Source organism: Trifolium pratense, linkage group LG1, assembly GCF_020283565.1.
Source record: "Trifolium pratense cultivar HEN17-A07 linkage group LG1, ARS_RC_1.1, whole genome shotgun sequence".
Taxonomy (NCBI): Eukaryota; Viridiplantae; Streptophyta; class Magnoliopsida; order Fabales; family Fabaceae; genus Trifolium; species Trifolium pratense.
In genome coordinates this window covers 2552495-2572756 of record NC_060059.1, presented here as the reverse complement: position 1 = coordinate 2572756, position 20262 = coordinate 2552495, and the positions used below count along the sequence as shown (strand labels likewise).

Genomic DNA, 20262 nt, shown 5'->3' with positions numbered 1-20262 from the left:
AAACCAAACCGTGCGGTTTAAAAGAAAAATGATCCGTGCAGTTAAAACTAAATGCGATGTTTTGCTGTTTCAGTTTGGATTGGTTCGATTTGCGATTTTATTTTTGAATTGTTTTGGATGCGATCATCCCTAGGCTACGTGACAAAAAAAATGCTAACGGATAGAAAGTGCATATTTGCTTATAAAATAATACGAGGAGTATATGTAATGTCTCTGTCAATTGAACTATAGTATAAGACAATTTACATAGAAATTAACACAATTTAATAAATGGACCTCTCAGTAATGAATCTCATCAATTTTTCACTTCTATCTCTCTCATGAACATACAATAAATAAAAGTTAGATAAATAGGACAAATTTAAACTCCTATTTAACACTCTATATCATATCACCAACTTATTACATCTATAAATGATGTCTATGTGATTGATCTTGTTAAGAGTAAGATAGACGTTTATTCTTTTTACCCTTAATTTAAAATCAATTAACTTATTCACGCCACTTGAAGTCTTGAACTATAAATCTCCAACTTCTTTAATCCTTAGTTCAATTAGTTCAACGTTATTCGTCCCACCCCTTTTTAAACCGATACTTATACTAGTATTATGCTATTATTTGTGGCTCAATCATAATTGTTCCTTCCTTTGTCTTGGATTCTGACTCAAACCCATCATGTTCACCACCACCATTATGCCTTATAACCCAATAGTATTACTATATTCCGATGTTGGTGCATTTGGCCCATTAACTATTTAAACACATTCTGTAATACTGTGCTCACTCAGCTTTTGTCTTTCACTCTTTTCACCTTCTTCCTTGGATCTCCCATCATTCCCTTTCTGCCATTGATTTATTATTTCTTTATCAATACTTAATTTTCCAAACCCATCATATTCGATACTCCTCCCTAGTTAGTTGCAATTACTAGTACTAAACACAAAGTGGCCTTGAGCAGGCGCAGGCATGTATGTTTCTCTTGTTCTTTGGTCCAATTAGCTAATGTGGTTGTATTTTCATGATTACTACATTGGAATATTTGTAAGAATGATATACGGCATTTTGAGTAAATTAACCATTAAAAAATACCATGAAGATGAATGTTTCCTTGGGGTTCATACATCTTGGTGAAAATAGTAAATTAAGGAGTATAGTACTATTGGGTTATAGACACACATACACATCTTGGAGTATTTTATTATTATATGTGCACTCCAAGTAGTATAAAATGGAGTATAATGTATGTGTCAGTATTGGTTGGAAGTGAACATGCTGGTTTTCATGAAGCCGTGTCCTTCTAAGAATGTGAATTATGATAAAGAAACAATAAATCAATCATAATGGGAGATCCAAGGAAGAAGGTTAAAAGAGTGAAAGACAAAAGCTTCTAAAGCTGAGTAATGAGTAATTATCCTACGCACACTTTCACATTGTTTTTAATCTAAACCGTCAATTAAAAATAAGATAGGACGGCATAAATTAAAAACGGTGTCTTTTCATCTAAAATGGTATTGGGCATTAGTGTATGATCGGAAGGTTGTGATTAATTACAGCGTTTTGCTCTAACTCCGTTTAATCCTTACCCGTAAAAATGATGGGTTTGAAACAAAATGGAAAAAGATTCACAGTAGTTACAGATGCACAATGTAACACCTTGATGTCGGGTCATTCCAAAGTGACTTGTTATTGTTGCTGCGGTGCATCTTGTTCATCATCCAGAAATTTATTTAGAATCTTTGTCTTCCTTATAAGGAATTGGATTTGAACCAAGTATAAGATATTAAAAATGTCAAAGAATACCAGGTATTTTGTAATTCATATCCATTGTTTGATCATAAATCAACGGCTGAGATCATTCTTACTGAAAAAATATAGTTTTTAATTTAAACTGTCCGAACTTAAATTAATGATTGAGATTGAAAATAGTGTGAAACTGTGTGTTTTTTTACTCAACAAAAAGTAATATTTTTTTTATTGTGTGATTAATTTAACACGATTAATTGAATAATTGATTTATATTTTACATATATTATAGTAAAAATAGATTAATTATTAAATAATTTTCTTTTAAAAAAAGATTTACTTATAATTACGATCTGAAGAAATATATTTTGCCGACTCATGAAATATTAGACAGAAGACTACCCATAAAGATTGATGTTACTGATCTGATGTGCTAGTTTTGAGAAATCCCTTTCCATTTCATTTTCCTTTTGAAACAAAAAGCGGAGAACAGACTTCATAGTTCATAGGTTTGAATATAACCTTTTCTTTTTTTGGGCACAGTTTGAATATAACCTTTACCGTCAGAAATAAAAAGTTTGAATATTTGTACCCAAAAAAAAGTTTGAATATAAGTTGGAGATTAGGATCATCATATCTTGGTTTTTTCTACTTTTGGGCCCTTGATTCAAAAGTGTTGAATTTTAATCCTGTAAGGTCACGCTGTGCATATACCTAATCATTATGGGCCGTCATTACTCAGCAAGACTCCACATTCATGGTAAAAATTTTATTAGACCACGGTTTAAATTAAACAATTTAAGCCACACTTGAAAATTGAAATGTAATTTAAATGGTAGAAGTGTATCACTAAGTGTCGCTTACCACCACTACACCAAAATAATTGTTGTTAAGGGTGACGCTGAATTTACTCCAACAAAAAATTTAGTCTCTTAAGAATATTTGTAAATTAATCATCAAAATCATTTTTAATTAATAACTTTTTTGCTACACTTAAGATAGTATATGTGCAATTTTAGCTCATTATGGACGCAGTATTGCAGTGTCAAGTATACCTCTACCTATGAGAATGAAGTCAAAGAAAAATAAAAATTCAACGGCTATGAAAAAAAAACCTAAGACAATTGATGGACTAATTAAGTTACTAGTTAGTCGATATATATGATGGACTTATGAGGACTCAAATGATGAACAAGCATGATACTGGACTTGGAGCCATGGCCCAGTTTCAAATTATTATTATTTTTTAATCAAAATAATAAAGAATTGTGTTCAAATTACTAGTTAGTTGTGTTTTAATTTTTCAAACAAACCGATTGTTCAGCTTTTAGATATTCTCCTAAACCAACCCAATGCAATGATTAAAATGGCCGCATATGATATAACCACACACTCTTTTACTCCCTCCGGTTCTTAATATAAGAAGAGATTCACTTTTTAGATACATTAAAAAAATGAATGTATCTAGTCTATAATATACTAGTCTTGATACATCAATTTTTTAATGTATCTAAAAAGTGATTCTCCTCTTATATTAAGGATCGGAGGGAGTAGTTTATTTTTTTTTAAATTTAATAATAAAAAAATTTAAGGTGAGGGAATGATTCTGAGTTAGAAGGCATGAGAGACTTTAAGGCTCGTAGAATACTTACTTACAAAGACAATTATATTCACTTTTCTCTAAGAGCATTAGTAGACTTGAACCCGAGACCTTTCAGATCCAAAACCTGTATTTTTACCACCAAACAGAACCCTTAGAGGAGAAGAGGTAAGTAAAAGGTGGTAAAATTCTTTGAGAATCTGACACATCGATGTATTCTCAAAGTTGAATTTGAATCTAAGACTTATGGTTTAGTTGGAAGAGATTTTTTACCATCTTTAAGTGTTCTTAGGTGACAAGGAGCATATATATTACAACACAAAATGATATTTGAATATCAAAATATTAAAATACCGATACTATATATAATATTGTAGGTGTGTTTTTTTTTTGTACAGACCAAATGACAAACCATTAAAAATTCAACATACAAAATGTAGAGAGAACAGAGTTTAATTTGAATCTCGATCACAACGTCTAACTTAACAATTTCGACATTTTTAAAAGTTGAACTAAAATTTGCGGATGATTTTTTTTTTAATCTATATGCTATTTATTATTTTCTACACATTTAAAAAAAAAAAAAATACACAACTTATTTGACCACTATGTTTGACATTAATTCTTTAATGTCCGGACCAGATATCATTTGTCATACTAGAAATGAATTGCCATAAGAACACACTCCATACACATTATTTTCAAGAGTATACATAACACTTTTTATTAGTTGAAATTTATGAGTTTCACCGATTTTTTTTTTTTTTTTGTTGACACAGACACTGAACACAAACTTCATCAAACTTATAAGTATAATGGATACTGATAAGCGACCGTTTAGGATCGTCTTGAAAACAGGTAAAAGATGAACTTGACCCTAATCGCGACCTGCCGGTAGAACCAAAGTTATCAAATAAAGTGCGACTCTAACCGCGACCTGAGGCTTGATTCATCCTCATAGTCTTGGACCTAGTCATAGGACCTCCTATCTCATGCAAAGGATCTTTAGATGAGTCGGTTCCATCAGATACTCATAACTAATAATTAAAAAAATAAAATAGTATCAAACACGTTGAATACAAGGAAGTGCGCTACGTATGAAAGGAAAACATAGTTTATATTTTTTTGACAAAGATAGAGTTTTTTAACGGTGTGGTTTTATTGAGATAAATGTGTCTGGTTTAACAATATCAATACGAGATGAGTTAAAATTTATGAACACTTTACACATGTGAAATAACTTATATTTTAACCTTTCTACAAAACCATTTAGTTTTTGTGATCCAAATTTTAGAGCCAGTAATAAGTCAAAAAGGATTTCTTACATTTCAACAATAAACAATGCACATTCAATGTATGATTGCAAAAAAATTAAGTTAGTTCCAATTCTTTTTTTCCTGACATAGTGACATGTTAAGTCGGTCAAAGTAGATCGATAATAAATTGGTTTAAGTGATAAGAAATTTATATTTTTTAAGTAGATGTTAGAAATTTGATTTTTAACTTTTACATATAAAAAAAATCAATTGAAAAGAAACAATTTATCTTATGGACATACAATTTTTTTGAGAGAGATTAGTCACCAACGGCTGTGATTCGGTGAAAACTTAATATTTACATTTATATGGATATAATAATAAATTAGGTTAGTCAAAGTTAGAACTTAGAAAGGTTGATATCGTGAATGTTAAAAGTTGAATGATCATAAGCCATGTAATGATTATGCAAATTTGAATGTGTTATTTTAAGTGGAAAAACTGAAAAAGAAAATCTCCTATTAGTAAGCAGACATGTGATTCCTCATTGTGATTGTGAAGACTTTAATATCTTGACATTCACATGTAGATGTGGATACCCATCGATATATAAAGTATAATTGATTTTTAAGTTGGTTAAGTTTCAGATTGATTATAAATAAGAAAAATGTTGAATTTATAAGAGAGATAAATATTAACCTAATATCTTAAGATTTTTGGTGGAAATGTGGTGTCTTCCTCTTTTGTGATTGTGGCTTGGCTTAGTGGGAGAGCGAGAGTAGATCCTAGTATTTGATCGACTATAGGATTGGGAACTCACACCTATGAAGTGATTGTTGGATTTCAAGTGCGAGCAATTAAGTCTAACATCGTTTGCCAATTTGGATGAACTAATTTAACTTCTTAAAAAAAGTCTCACATCGTTTATAAATGGGAATAATGATAAATTTATAACTCATTAACCTAATTCCTCCCACGAACTCCCCAACAAAGATATATATTTGAATTGATTTATTCTATTATTCGCATGAACACTTCTTAGACTGTTTGAAACAAGAGGCATTTGCGAATTTTTTGACCGATCCACAAAATGGAATATTGACTCTCAGGGCGACAGATGTTATTGAGAATAAGTGGATAGGAGAAAAACATGCATGTGTGGACTTGATTGAAGTTTCGTCACCCATGGGATGGAGGACTGAGTTTTTTACTATTGGATAGACAACTCTCAAAGCTGCTCAGTGCTCCAAGCAAAGTGGCTAAACATGAGAAAACAAGTTTTGACAATAAAAATGATTTTACATTATTTGCATTTGACACTTTTAGCTTCATAGCACCAGAGGTTGTGAGTCTTATGTAAAGAGTTCAAAAGGTCATGCATAACAATATTGTGTCGCATAGGTCTATTAATGTTGTTTTTAAGAAGATTGATCTTGCCAATAAAAAATGGGTTAGCAGTGCAACTTATTATTCATTTGTCTTTCATTTATGTGTAAAAAAAAAATTACATTGCATCATATACTCGTATTTGTGTATGTGCTTTACATCAAATATATACACTAAGGTCACATTAAATAAATAAAAATTTAAGTCTAAATATTAAACAAAGAGTAAATTACACTCCCCTCCATTTAAAGAAGGTTGAATTACACTTCACACCCCTCTTATATTAAACTATACACTTTAGAAAATATGTGGGGTAACTCAATTGATAATGAACTTTTTTTAGTTCGAATCAAAAACCTCATAATTATATGTGTGAGTTTCAGTTGTATTTATCACTTCATTAAAAAAAAAATTATAAAAGATTTTGCTCTTTCACATGTAAAAATTGAAACAAAGATCTTAGGGGGTGTTTGTTTCAAGGTTAGGAATAATATTCCTGGGAATATATGGGTTGGAATAAATATACCCATGTTTGTTGTAAGGTTGACATGAAATTATTCCTGGATATGAAGTTTCCTTGGAATAAAATAACTTCCAATAACTTCTCTTATTCCCATGATTTTATTCCCAAGGAAATGGGTGAGAAAGAAAAGTTCCCATGAAAATGGGAATACATTTTAAATAACTTCCAATAACTTCTCTTTTACCCACTTTTATCAATAATTCCTAGGAATGTAGTTAATATGAACCAAACATGTTTTTTGTAAAATACCTGGGAATAAAGTTCCCATTATTATTTCCTGGGAATATGATTCCTGAGAGTAAAATTAACAACCTTGAAACAAACGCCCCCAATTTAAGTAGTCCCTCTCATATGCTCTTCTCCTATCCAATACCGTCAAACCAACTTCTTCAAAAAATACCCTCAAACCAATCTGATGCTTACTAAAGTTAATAGCCAACACTCTTCATCTACTGTGTATAATTAGTTAGTTATAAGTTTTGAATTTTTCTTTTTCCTGTAAAAAAAAATTGTGCTTTTAGGAAGGGCTTTGATCAATGTACAGAAATTCGGGATAATTTCTCATCCCACCTACCCACTTTCTCACCACACCCCTGAAAATTCCATCTTTGCCCTTGGTCAAAAAATTCGCAACGCGTTTTCCGAAATTTTTTTTGTCTTCAAAAACAACTTCGGAATGTGTTTTCCGAATTTTTTCCAAATTTGAACTAAAAAAATTCGGAAAACGCGTTCCGAATTTTTTGACCAAGGACAAAAATAGAATTTCCAAGGGGTGGGTGAGAAAGTGGGTAGTGGGATGAAATTTTTTTTGAAATTCGGGCAGGTGCAATCTAATTTGTAACATTCGGCCCAAGCTAAAAGGCTATAAGCTATTTGGAATCCATGTAACTAACTAGAGGCCCAATTAATAAATTTAGACTTCAATTTTGTGATTTTCTCCATTCAAGCCTCTCATACCCCCTTAACCCCTTTAATTGTATTTTCTTTATAAAAAATATTATGCTCAAATTCTACAATCCGAATGCCTCTGATGTATATAAAAGTTTTGAATTTTACACCTTTTTTTTTGTAGAATCCTAAACTTATATTTAATTTTTATTAAGATAATTCTATTTTCTTAAATTGTTTATGATGTTCTTACAAAAAAAAAAAGTTGTTTATGATGTTTTAAACTAAGATATTTTCAACTCTTTTTTCTTTGTATTTTCAACCAGCACAAAACAAAGGTTTCACTTTGTCAAGAATTAAACTAAGATATTAGATTCAAGTGGTTAATGAATCCGTAAAATGAATCATTCGGAAGAACCAAATATTAATTTTTCATTGACTACCACCAAGGTTTATGATTTTCTGATTTCTGCCCTATCTATCGTTGGAGTTTGGGTTCTCTCCATTTATTATCCCTCTATTTATTCTCCATTTGGAGAGAGATAGACACATTAAGAATTAGTGGGACCCATTAAAAGTGGGTCCCACTAATTTGTGAACCCCACTACTTTTTTCTTGTGTCCATCTCTCTCTAAATGGAGAATAAATAGAGAGATAACAAATGGAGGGAACCTGATCTCATATCGTTGATAGTACTATTCAACAAGTCAAAACTTGAAAACGTGTTTTTGTTTTTGACGGTACAAAAACGTGTGTTGACAACAACAACGTAAATTACACATATTGCCACGCACAATTAATCGAAGTCTTTCCTTAATTCAACATCGTTCAAAACAAAAAACACCACGTGCAGTGTTCAAGCTCTGTAACAATGGAGCTATCTCTGACTGCGACACACCGATTCGGATCACAAAACCACTTCTCTTTACCCTTAGAACACAATCCTCAAAATCACCATCATCTATGTCCAATACCCATTTCAACCAAACTCAAGAAATTACCAAACACTACAAAAACAACACTTAGAGTGAGCGCAAAGAAAAAGTCAACCATTGAAGGTATCAGTGATGAGTTGAATTCTATAGCTTCTCTTAACCTTGATTTTGCACCCTCTCGTAGACAGGTTCGAGAAGCCTTTACTCATGTGCATCAGCAACTAGATCATTTCTTATTCAAGGTAGTAGTAATTACTAATTACTAATTAAGTTACCTCACACTTTTTCATTTTATATTCCATTTAGATTATTAGATTCATATAACTTCTATGGTTTAATTTCTTTCTCTGTTTAATAGACTGCACCTGCTGGGATCATAACTCAAGAAGTAAGTTTTTTATTTTCTTTATATGTTTTTTTTTGTGAAATATAAAAAATTAGTTTTTTTTTTTACTAATATAAAGAATTAGTAGTTGATGGTTAAATTGTGGGTAGTATATTAAATTGTGAAATATGTTAAGTGTGAAAAGTGTTAGTAGTTGTTGATGGTTAAATTGTCCCATTGTTAACTGTTGGGGAGTTCGGGAAAGCTCGGGAGAAAATAGGGTCAAATGCGCTCGGATCATAAGAGATGGGACACCAAATCTCCACCTAAAAGCTTAGTTTGGTTGTGAGGACATTTTATGTGTGGGTGCTCGATCGGGTTTGATGGTTATAGGTTGTTACAACTTACAAGATTTGTTAGATTATTTAGGATCACTATATAAAGTGTAATATACACATACACTCATGGTAATCAACTTTTTTGAACTCCGAATAATCGACATTTCCCTAAATTTATTTTTCTAGACTATACCAAAATTCTAAGATAGTATCAGAGTCCATCCAATCCAAAAATCATCGGGCAAACCGCTATGAGCTATCGGGTCATTCGACTTACAAGTCAGTTTTATAGGATTTATAGATAATTCTTTCTAATTATAAGATGGGTGATGTTAATTTATTAATTTTGGTTATTAGTGGTATGAAAGGAATTCGAGAGGATTGGAGATTTTCTGCAAAAGTTGGATGCCAGAACATGGAGTTGCAATCAAAGGGGCTTTGTTTTTCTGTCATGGATATGGCAGTACTTGCACTTTCTTCTTTGAAGGTATGTCTTTGTACTGTGTTGTTGATTTTTTTAATAGAGCTAGAAAGTTATCAAATTTGGTGAGGTAGGATAAATTTTTATTTTTGTTCAGGTATTGCCAGGCGAATTGCTGCTTCCGGGTTTGGTGTTTTTGCAATGGATTTTCCCGGTTTCGGTTTATCTGAAGGATTACATGGTTATATACCAAGTTTTGATGATTTGGTCGATGATGCTATAGAATTTTATACAAAAATTAAAGGTATGAGCTTTAATATTAACATTCCTGATGTTACATCGATCATTGTTGCAATCTATGTGAAAATAAGTACTTTTGTTAACATTGATGTGTAAAAATATTTGAATTCTAAGAAACTATAGTACTAGGAAAAGGAGAGAATGAAGGTTCTGTTGAAGATCATGTAGAAAAAAACTTCTGATGCTTTTTGCCATCATTGATTTTTAAATAAAAGGTCCATGGTTGCAATTTGAGCTTTGATATTAGGGGTTTTATTCTCTCTGCAACCGCAATTGGTTGCATCAGCGCATTTGACTGCGAGTTTACTGCCATTTCTGATATATGATACACGCTAAAGATATACATAGAGCATTATACTGGATTCTGTTACTAACTATTTGCTCTTAACAGAAAAATCAGTTTTGTTACTAACTGAATACTACTTGCTTGCTTATTTCCTTTACATGTATTTGTATCGACAGCTAGACCTGAGGTGAGAGATTTGCCACAATTTATTTTTGGACAGTCAATGGGTGGAGCAATTGCTCTTAAAGCTCATTTGAAGCAACCAAATGATTGGGATGGAGTAATCCTTGTTGCTCCAATGTGTAAGGTATGTCCATTCCTATGTGTTGCATTTGATGTCACTTACTAGTTTCAATATTACAGTGTTCAAGATCAATCTATGGGAACATGAAACTATCCATCATTTGAAGAACAAACTTTCTAGATTGAAATAGCATGTGTTGCATGAAGCCTAATTTGTTGTTCTTGTTTGGATATAAAGATTTCAGAAGGCATGTTACCATCAACTACAATTTTGAAGGTGTTAACTTTCTTGTCTAAAATGATGCCAAAGGCAAAACTTTTCCCTTATAAGGATCTAACTGCGCTGATTATCCGAGAACCTGGCAAGAGAAAATGGGTTGGTCACTTTGTCAATCCCTTATTCTTCAATGCTTACCTAGCCATTATTATATTTTGATTTCATATGCAGGAGTGAGCTCTAACATACATGACTGATCATACAAAAATTTGGATGAAAAATGCGTCCTTAAAAATTTGCAGTTTTGCACTCTATTCCAAACTAATTACGTGTTGATTTTTTCTTTTATAGGCCGGATACAATGTTATTTCTTACGATGATCAAACGCGGTTAAGAACTGGCATGGAACTCTTACGTGCCACTCAGGATATTGAGTCACGGTTAGAGAAGGTTAGTTTTTGCATTTGCTCACTTTTTTGTTACTTGCATAGTTGGATTTTTCCTATACTATAGTTGTGTTTTATGTATGCAGTCATTGTGATGTTATATATATATATATATATATATATATATATATATATATTATTAATCATATATAATTTCAGGTTTCAGCTCCATTATTGATTCTTCATGGAGCAGAGGATAAGGTGACAGATCCATTGGTGAGCCAATATCTGTATGAGAAAGCATCTAGCAAAGATAAGACACTAAAGATCTATGAAGGAGGGTACCATGGCATTATGGAAGGTGAACCTGATGAAAGAATTTCTGCTGTCCATAGTGACATTATCTCGTGGCTTGAATTTAGGTGCACAAGATAATTGAGAGTGATGGAATGTATTTAAGAATTTTATTATGGTAGTAAGGTGCACATATCAATTTTAACTTTCAATTGTATACATGTGATCATGACTCAAGAAGAATAGAGTTAGACCCAAGTGACTTAAGGACTTGGAGTTGCCTTAGATAGAATTGTTAGTGTGATGAGTAAGCTATTTTCTGCTATGTTTGACTTGTATAAGTAAAGAGTTGTTAAGTGTAATAATTGGTAAGATATGAAAAGTCCAATTCTTATATTAGTTTAGCTATAACATTTATTCCCTTTACCGCATGTGGAAATATACACATATAAGATTTGCTGCAATACCAATTTTATTCCAAACCCAATGTTGAATACTCGAATTTCCAAATGAATATTTCAAATATCAAGCACATTATTCTTTCTATTTCACGGTCTTTGAAAATAGTGAATATATGTTTTTTTTTTTAAAAAAAAAATGATGATATTATCATTTTATGATGCTAAGAAATAGTGGAAATATGTTGAATTGTTTTTATAAAAAATATAATAATTCGACATTTAGTCATTTAATATTAAAAAAAATAAAAAGCAAAAATTAGTATAGTAAATTAAAGGGATTGAGTATATACCTAGGGTTAATTGTATTAGAGGATTTTGATTCTTCCTTCACAACAATCACTTCATCTTCCATTGGGTTAATTTCATTAGAGGATTTTGATCCTTCCTTCACAGCAATCACATTGGCTTGATGATCTTCCATGTTTTGGCAGCAGTAGAGTGATGAGAGACTTTCTTTCTTGTTTCGGTGAATATATGGAAGAAAGTTTGAGGACTTTTTTTGACAAAATATTTTGAGGACTTACGTATATATTTTCACTATCCTAACTGGAGGAAAAAGTTTGTTTTGTTTTTTATATTTCTTAACTATTACGTAACACATATATGTAAAAAAAAAAAATACTCCCACACATTTATACGTATATAACATCTATATCTTCCTGTAAAAAAAAAAACATCTTTATCTTCCTTTGTCAGAAAAAAAATAAAAAATCTATATCTTCCTTTAAAAAAAAAGTAATATATAAATCTATATTATGTATATTTATCTTGCTCAAAACAAAAATCTATATGATTATATCTATATTTTTTTTTGGTAAGATCTATATTTATTTATTTAAATATATTTGTTTTTCTTAAAATAAAAAGTACATGTGACATTCTCGTATTCTTTCTCAATAAAACAAATATTAAGATTAACATAACAAAATAAATATTTAGTTTAAATAAATAAATAATATTTAGAGCTCATTTAGCCCAGCTTTTTTTATAGATTATGCAGACAACTTATGCAATTTTTATATATTATATTATAAGTTTGTCAATATAGTTTATGATAAAATAACTTATAAAATTATAATTTTCACTAGTGTGAACTTATAAAATAGCATAAAACCTAATTTATATTGCATAAACTGTTTGCATAAGTTCTAAAAAAAAGCTGAGTCAAACGAGCCCTTAAGATTAAAATGTTAGATATTAAAATTAGCATAACTAAATAAATAACTAAAAAAATAAACAACGTAGAGGATTAACATAACTCAAAAAAACAAACAATGTTTAATTGCTTCAGATCAATTTGACTTAAATTTATCTTAACTCAAAAAATAGGAAGAAAACAATAATTCAAAAAATAAATAATGTAGAAGATTAGCATAACTTTTTTTTTAAAAAATAAAACTCACGTATCATTAGTTTGGAATCAATATATTAGCAGTTACCTAAGATAATGAGTCACCACTTTTTAAATGATCTAGATAGAATTGGTAGAGAGAAGAGAAATCATAATAGGAGTTGGTTTTTAGAGAGATGTAAAAGATTTTCTCTCATCCTGATTTTTGGTTTTTGAAGTTTAAAAAACATAACTCAAACAACAATGTTAATATTGTTATACCGAACACATTTATCCAAATTTAAATTCAAAATCTCAAATATTTACAAATTTCTGAAATATTTAACACTTCATCTAAGAAAAACTAACCAAAATACATTGAAATCAAAGTTTAAAAAAAGTAATAGCAATAAAAAACTAAGGTTCAGCATATTATTCATCTCAACAAAATTGATGAATATTTAATTTGGTATATACTAAAATATGGTGAATTTATTTTTAATTAAATTCTTAGTAAAAAAATAAAAATTGTTATCCTTTTTTGTCCTTAAGTTATGACAAAAAACATGGTGAATATATAAAATTGGAAGCAAAAAAATCCAGAAGAGGAAGCGTGGTGGTTTTTGCTCCGTCGCTGCCGTAAGTTGGGAGTTAACAGTGGCAACTAAATTCACCAAAATGTCACTTCTTAATCAACTCTTTAACAGAGGCGTTTTTTCCACTCGATGGTGATTCATTTCTCTCTAATTCATCCCTCTTTTTTGTTCCTACATTTTTGTTTTACTGTTATACCCGATTTCGCATTTTGGGATACAATATTTTGTTATAAAGCTTCAATTTTTAGGGTTTATGCATTGGATTTGCGAATTAATCCGATTACAGGTTTCTTAATTAAGTTTCCATCATTTTTCTGATCATATGCTTGTTCAAATAGTAATTAAATTGTTTATTGCATAAAAATTCAATTTCCATTTTGATTTGATTTGAGGTTTATTCAGATTTTGTGTTATTAGGTTTTACTACTGTTATTGGAATTGACCTAGGATTCTTAGTACATGGATGGATGGTTTGCATAACAAACAATCTATGGTGTGATTTGTGAATACTAAGATGTTTTGTTATATAGGAGTACTTTGGTAATGAATCATTTGAGCGAGTGTTTTTCACAGATTGTTCTTCAGATTCATTCTCAATGTGCATGTTTGTACTAAACAGTAAACACTAAACATAATGTTTTTCATTCTTTTTAAATCTTGTAGCAAAACATGTCTGAACCTGGCGATTTCACGCATGAAGTTGTTACAAAACAAGAGAGATGTTCAACTGAAACAAATGCGCAAGGAGATATCTCAATTTTTGCAGGCTGGCCAAGAGCCGATTGCTAGGATTCGGGTAATCCTTCGAATCTTTGTGAATGGCTGCTACGTTATTGGTCTTTTTTCCTCTTTGTTTTGACTAGTTGTTTGTTATTTGTATTGATTTAAATAGGTGGAGCATATCATACGAGAACAAAATATATGGGCTGCATATGAAATATTGGAGTTATTCTGTGAATTTGTCCTTGCACGTGTTCCTATAATTGAGAGCCAGAAGTAAGTCCATAGGTCTTAAAGTTTGTTCTTATTGGACATTTTGTATATGGTTAGTATACATGAAATTCGGTACTCATGCAAATCACATTGTGTTTTTTCTTGCATCCACAAATTTCTGTTGCATTCTAATTATTGTTTTGTAGTTTTTAATGCAATTTTGCTAAAATATGACATAGAGTGATCACTTTATCTATGTCCCTGTATCCCAATATTTCACGATCGACTATTCTTTTTTCAATACATTAGAAAACAGTAACAATGGGAAGAGGGTGTACTCTATTGGCAAATTTCTTATGAAATCAGTACAAAATTGCAGTATGACCTCTTTATTTTCAGTTCAAACTCAATTATTTACGAATACATTGTTTATGAATTTTCATGAGGGTACAAAAGGGTAAAATACACGTTTCTGAACATAAATGGTGCGAAACATGAGGTTTTAAACTTGATTCGTAAAAATTGATTTGAATAAAAACCCTACGGAGGGAAAACATAATTTGTGGTCTTTTATTATTTGATTTGCTAAGAAGCGAGGGATTGGACAAAGCAAAAGTTTTTGTTCCACGTTTTATTTTTAAAATGATCAATAGGCCGAACAAATATAGACATAGGACAAAACCATAAAATTTTATTTTGATACTCAACAAAACAAAGTATGCGACAATTCATCTCATTCTAGAAACATACTTTAAACGACAAAAATACTCATTCATTTTTCATGTTTTACTCAACAACCATGCTCTCTCTAATCCTAGCCCCTAGGTAGTCAATCCCGGATTGCAGTGCGGAGTGACCAACCCCAAAATTGGGATAGTGTATGGTGGATAGCCGCTATTTGAAAATTTATTTTTATCTAAATAATTAATTTACCATCCCAAATGATTTGTATGATTTATACTATATAAATCCATCAAAAAGAAAAAAACTATTGTTACCAACAAAAAAAAAAAAAAAAGCAAAGAGAAGAAAGGCTCGTCGATGCAGAGAAACAAAAGGGAAGAAGGAAACAGCAGAATAATGATCGATGCCGAGAAGAGTTAGGGTTAAGCGAAAACCCCAAATTACCCTAAAAATGTTTTAATTTTTAGGGGAAATTTCTATTTTTCCATTAAAAAAGGAAAGTGGTCTAAAAACCTGCTCCGCCTGCTATCCCGGCTAGAGCGGCCACTATCACTGACTGCTCCACTACAGACCTACCCATCGTGGCACGCCTCCGCTCCACACACACTCTCTCTCTCTATACACTCACACAGACACACACACACACACACATACATTCACATATTTACATAAGGGTCTTGCTAACATTGTGCCCTAAGGGCACATGCTAAGGAGCTTAAAATGGAAGCTTTGTATTGGAAAAAACAAGATTTTGACTTTATAAAAGTTGAATGCACAACTTTTAAGACAAAATTACTATATGAAGTATCTTAAAATGTGCTCTTAGGGCACATGTTAGCTTTTTCCTTTACATAATATTAAGATAATTACACATATGATATTTAGTGCGAAATTAATATTGTGCTGTATAATTGTATAAAGCTAATTGTAGTAAGTGTTACATTATTTTGTAATGGCGTGTATTGAGCACCGAACAATATATAGGACAAAAGGTTGTGCTGTGAAGTATTTATCTTGTGCTGTTTTGCTTGTGTTTTACCTCAGTGTACATATGCATGCACCCATAGAGTTACTTGTATTTCATGTTTTGTGCATATGTTGATGTTTCCTACCCTGTAAGATGTGCCACTCCTAACTGAAACATTGAATATGTGATGTTCTAAATAATTTTAATTGTTGCGAAAGGCATTTTGTGAATTCCCATTCATGGAATATTTTTCCAGCACTTATTCACTTATTTCGATTTAGTTAGTATTTATAGAACATCACACAAAATCATTTTTAGTGTTAAGAATATTTATTTTAGTGCTTAATTGAGTTTCCAAACAGTCACTTTTTTGGGTACAATTTAGAGTAATACTGTTCTTCTAATCAAACTCTAAGCCTTCCTTCTCTACATAATAGGGAATGCCCCCCGGAATTGCGAGAAGCCATTGCAAGTATAATTTTTTCTGCTCCTAGATGTTCTGATATACCAGACTTATTGCACATCAAGAACTTGTTTACTACTAAATATGGAAAAGAATTTGTCTCTGCAATATCTGAACTTCGTCCGGATTCAGGCGTGAACCGCACAGTGAGTTATCTTTAGCTGTCGTTTCTCAATGGAGAACACCAAACCACTATTGATTATACTGGAGTATTAACAATTGAATAATACTGACACTAGTATATCTGTTTTGATATTATTATTTCAGATAATTGAAAAGCTTTCAGTTAGTGCTCCATCTGGAGAGGTAAAACTCAAGGTATTGACAGATATTGCAGAAGAATACAATCTTGCATGGGACTCTTCTAAAACTGCAGCAGAATTTAGGAAAAATCATGAAGATCTCCTGGTAACTTGATCAACAAATGTCTCACTATTTCACCTTTAATTGTTCGACATCAAAACTATGTTATTCACTACTAGATTCTTATGATATTTTGCATCTGTCATTGATGGTAGTTGGCATCTGTAAGATCTCGCTTGTGCAACTCTAATGATCCTTCTATCACCTTCATCCCTGATTCCGACATATGGAATTATTGCAAATTTCATCCCTACCTTGTACTCCTTGCCTCTTGATGTGACAGTTCTTGCATGAGCATGAGCATTGAAAAGTGACTCTAGCTATGTTGAGTATTTTTCGAAAATCGCCTCGTATTTCTACTACGTTTTTTCTTAGAATTTGGGTTGAACTTAACCCCCTAGAAATTGACTTGTAAGGTGAGGATTACCCACCACATTTTCATATGAAACGCGGAACTCTAAACACACTCAACACGCCCAAGACTGAACATCTAGAGTATGACCTGAGTGACACTATAAAGGGTGGCCCAGTAGATCTTGGATAAAATCTTACTCCATCTTAAAATTTGAGTTGGATCCCTAGCTTGCTGTTTTTCTGCTTTCTACTGGCTAGTTTTTTCATTTCCCTCCTTTCTGGGGATTGATTTTTTTTGGTTTTAAATTAAGTGTTGGATCTGTTTTTTAGAGAGCTTTTAAGGGGCCGTTATTATGCTGTCATTTGATTTTAGCAGCAGGTTTTCTTGGGTTTGTTGTGGTCTTGTTTTCTGCTGGTATTTTTGTGCAGTTGATTTTCAGTTCTGTTTGCACCTGGTGTATCAGTAGATGTGCTGTAGTGGCTGAATCCCGTTGTCTGTTTTTTTACCTGCTAATGCAGGGTGTTGTAATTTTTTCGTTTGTGTCAGGGTACATCCGTACATAACATGATTCGATGACATTTTTTTACCATGAAGATTCATTTATTATTGTTATTATTTTTTTTAGTAATTTTGCTGTCAAATTGTTTTCACTACTTGACACTGGTGACTAGTGGTTTGTGTTTTATCAGTAACATCTCAATCACGGGTTTACTCTTTCCTAGACCATGTTGATGAATTTGAGTGCAATACACTTGATGTTAATTCCCTCAGTTTTTCTTGATTTTCTTAATGATTTTCTCATATTACCTGTAGGGTGGATCAAAGCAAGTTGGTGTTGGAGCTGCAGTTTCTCACTCTCCCAGCAAAAACAGTTCTAATAATTCATCAGCTCGTATCACAGAACATTCTATCAAATCAATGCATGATAAACAAGAACATGTACACGTTGAAGCGTCCATCCCTTCCAACAATAATTCTTGGCTGATCACCAACGAAATTGAGAACAATAATAACAATGTCCACGTTAAAGATGCTAAAAGTGAGACTATATTCAACCCCTCGGATATATTAGAGAAGGCTCGGGCTGCCATTGCTTCAGCAGATCGTGCAACTGCAGCTGCTCGTGCCGCAGCGTCACTTGTCCATACTAACTTTGGATCATTGAAGCTGGAAGGTGAATCTTCATAGTTATCTAAATCGATGAACTCTGCTTGGTATCCAAGGTTGGAACTTCGTTAAGACCTTAATGCGGTATTTATTGTACATTTTATATTCAATACATGTATATTATCATGCATGATAAGTGAAAGATGTTAATGCAAGTATGTACGTAAATTTTCATAATTGTTCTATCGTTTGCACAATTTGAGTGCTGCACCTTGTTAATCCTGACATGGGGTGAGAACAACAGATCTTCAATATGTGCGTGGATTGTTTTGTTAACGCAACAAAAGGTAAAGTCAAGTTCTCTGATGGTAACAATAGGAACCTCGTACACAGCTAAGATCAATGCTGGGGGAAAGATCATGACTGATGGAGAAAGCTACTTTGGCAAGCGTAAACATTCGGTTTATGTCTTCGTTTTGGCTTGTTGAGCTAATATATTATAACTTGGAAGTGTATGTTGAGCTAAGGTTTTAGTAGTCATGTGTGGTATTTTGCATATTTGAAACATTTCAGAAACTACTATGATCATCCCATGAACTTGTTACCTTATTACTATTAATTTTTTCCTTGCATACCTTGACAGTTTAGTTAAACTTTTATTACCACAATAATAAATCGTTGAACACAAGTTTGAACACTTGGTGTGGAAGCAAAGTAAGATGGTAGAATGTAGTGTAGGGGCTTTCTTGGCTAAGCTGTTATTGAAAGAATTTAGCTAGTGTAAATTGAGTTAAAACTCCTAAATTATTACCCAGTTACTTTTCAATTTTCATGTTACCGTCCACCGAGAAAATCCCAATTTAAGAGAAACAAATTCCTCACCACTAGACCAAACATAGTGGCTTAGGACAATAAATTTATAGACAATCTTAATGAAAGTAGACGAAATCCTATTAGAAAAAAAATTATAAGTATTAATGAATTTCTTCATCATAAATTAAAGCAAAAGCCTCAAAATTTCTCATCTTATATAGTACTTCGGTTCACCTTATAGAAATTGCATTTTGAAATGAAACGGTCAGTGAGTATATAAATATTATAGAAACTGAGTTACCATAAAAAGAAATAGAACAGAGTTTTTTTTTTTTAGTTTAATGAACCTACAATGTCAATGTAAATGTAAAATAACTTTACATTCATGTTTAACTAAAGTCTTTCATTTTGTCTAGTCATCTCACCATAAGTAATTTCTAAATGAATTTAATTATATGAAGTGACAAGGTAGAGAGTTTTTATTGTTTGTTAGTGTAAGACATATTTACACTGACATTGTATAACTCTATTATTTTTAAGGAGTATACAAAGAAGAGGACAAATAAAGAAAAGAAACACAAAGGAATACATATGCTGAATGGGGAGGCTGAGTGAAAGATGATTGGTTAAGAGAGCACCAAAAGAGGTGAAGTGGCAGGACAATACAGTCACACCAATTGAGTCAGAAAACGAACCAAAACATTCTTGTTGGTTGGCATTCCCGGACACCAATATTACACTGACTCTACACCATACACTCCTTTGAGTAGTCACCACACAACACAACACAAGCTAGCTAGAGGTGAACCATATCTCAGACTCATCATCAGGCTTAACCCTAAGACCCCTAGGTTTCACATAAGACTCTATTGCCCTATACTACAACAACTTTACATGCTACTGTTACCTACCTATATATCTATTCTATTGCATCTACATCATGTATCACTCACCCCATTTGCCACTTACTCACTCTCCCTCTTTTAGCAAGCAGAGATTTTCTCAGAATTGAGATTTTTTTTCAGGTCTTGTACTATTGTTTATATACA

General features: G+C 31.9%; 2 protein-coding genes across 4 annotated transcripts; both read left to right on the top strand.

Moving 5' to 3' along the window:
• The first annotated feature begins 8110 nt into the window (after positions 1 to 8110).
• Positions 8111 to 11540, top strand: LOC123900597 (caffeoylshikimate esterase-like). Of its 2 annotated transcripts, none has more exons than XM_045951522.1 (8): positions 8111 to 8573; positions 8690 to 8719; positions 9352 to 9481; positions 9573 to 9719; positions 10178 to 10308; positions 10483 to 10620; positions 10813 to 10911; positions 11067 to 11540. In XM_045951522.1, the coding sequence occupies exons 1-8, from the start codon at positions 8268 to 8270 to the stop codon at positions 11280 to 11282; spliced, it is 1197 nt and encodes a 398-aa protein (XP_045807478.1). In that variant the 5' UTR covers positions 8111 to 8267; the 3' UTR covers positions 11283 to 11540. The 2 variants fall into 2 exon arrangements, with proteins under 2 accessions (XP_045807478.1, XP_045807481.1); XM_045951525.1 differs by having other exon boundaries at positions 8196 to 8573; positions 9573 to 9656.
• Positions 11541 to 13494: 1954 nt separating this feature from the next.
• LOC123900575 (IST1 homolog) lies at positions 13495 to 19032 on the top strand. 2 transcript variants are annotated; one of them, XR_006806069.1, is made up of 8 exons: positions 13495 to 13660; positions 14192 to 14324; positions 14421 to 14524; positions 16550 to 16721; positions 16843 to 16983; positions 18107 to 18516; positions 18705 to 18727; positions 18762 to 19032. XR_006806069.1 is itself a non-coding variant. In XM_045951521.1 (7 exons), exons 1-6 carry the CDS (start codon positions 13611 to 13613, stop codon positions 18479 to 18481), a joined length of 975 nt encoding a protein of 324 aa, XP_045807477.1. In that variant the 5' UTR covers positions 13495 to 13610; the 3' UTR covers positions 18482 to 18516; positions 18705 to 19032. The 2 variants fall into 2 exon arrangements, 1 of the variants encoding a protein (XP_045807477.1); XM_045951521.1 differs by having other exon boundaries at positions 18705 to 19032.
• Positions 19033 to 20262: the final 1230 nt, after the last annotated feature.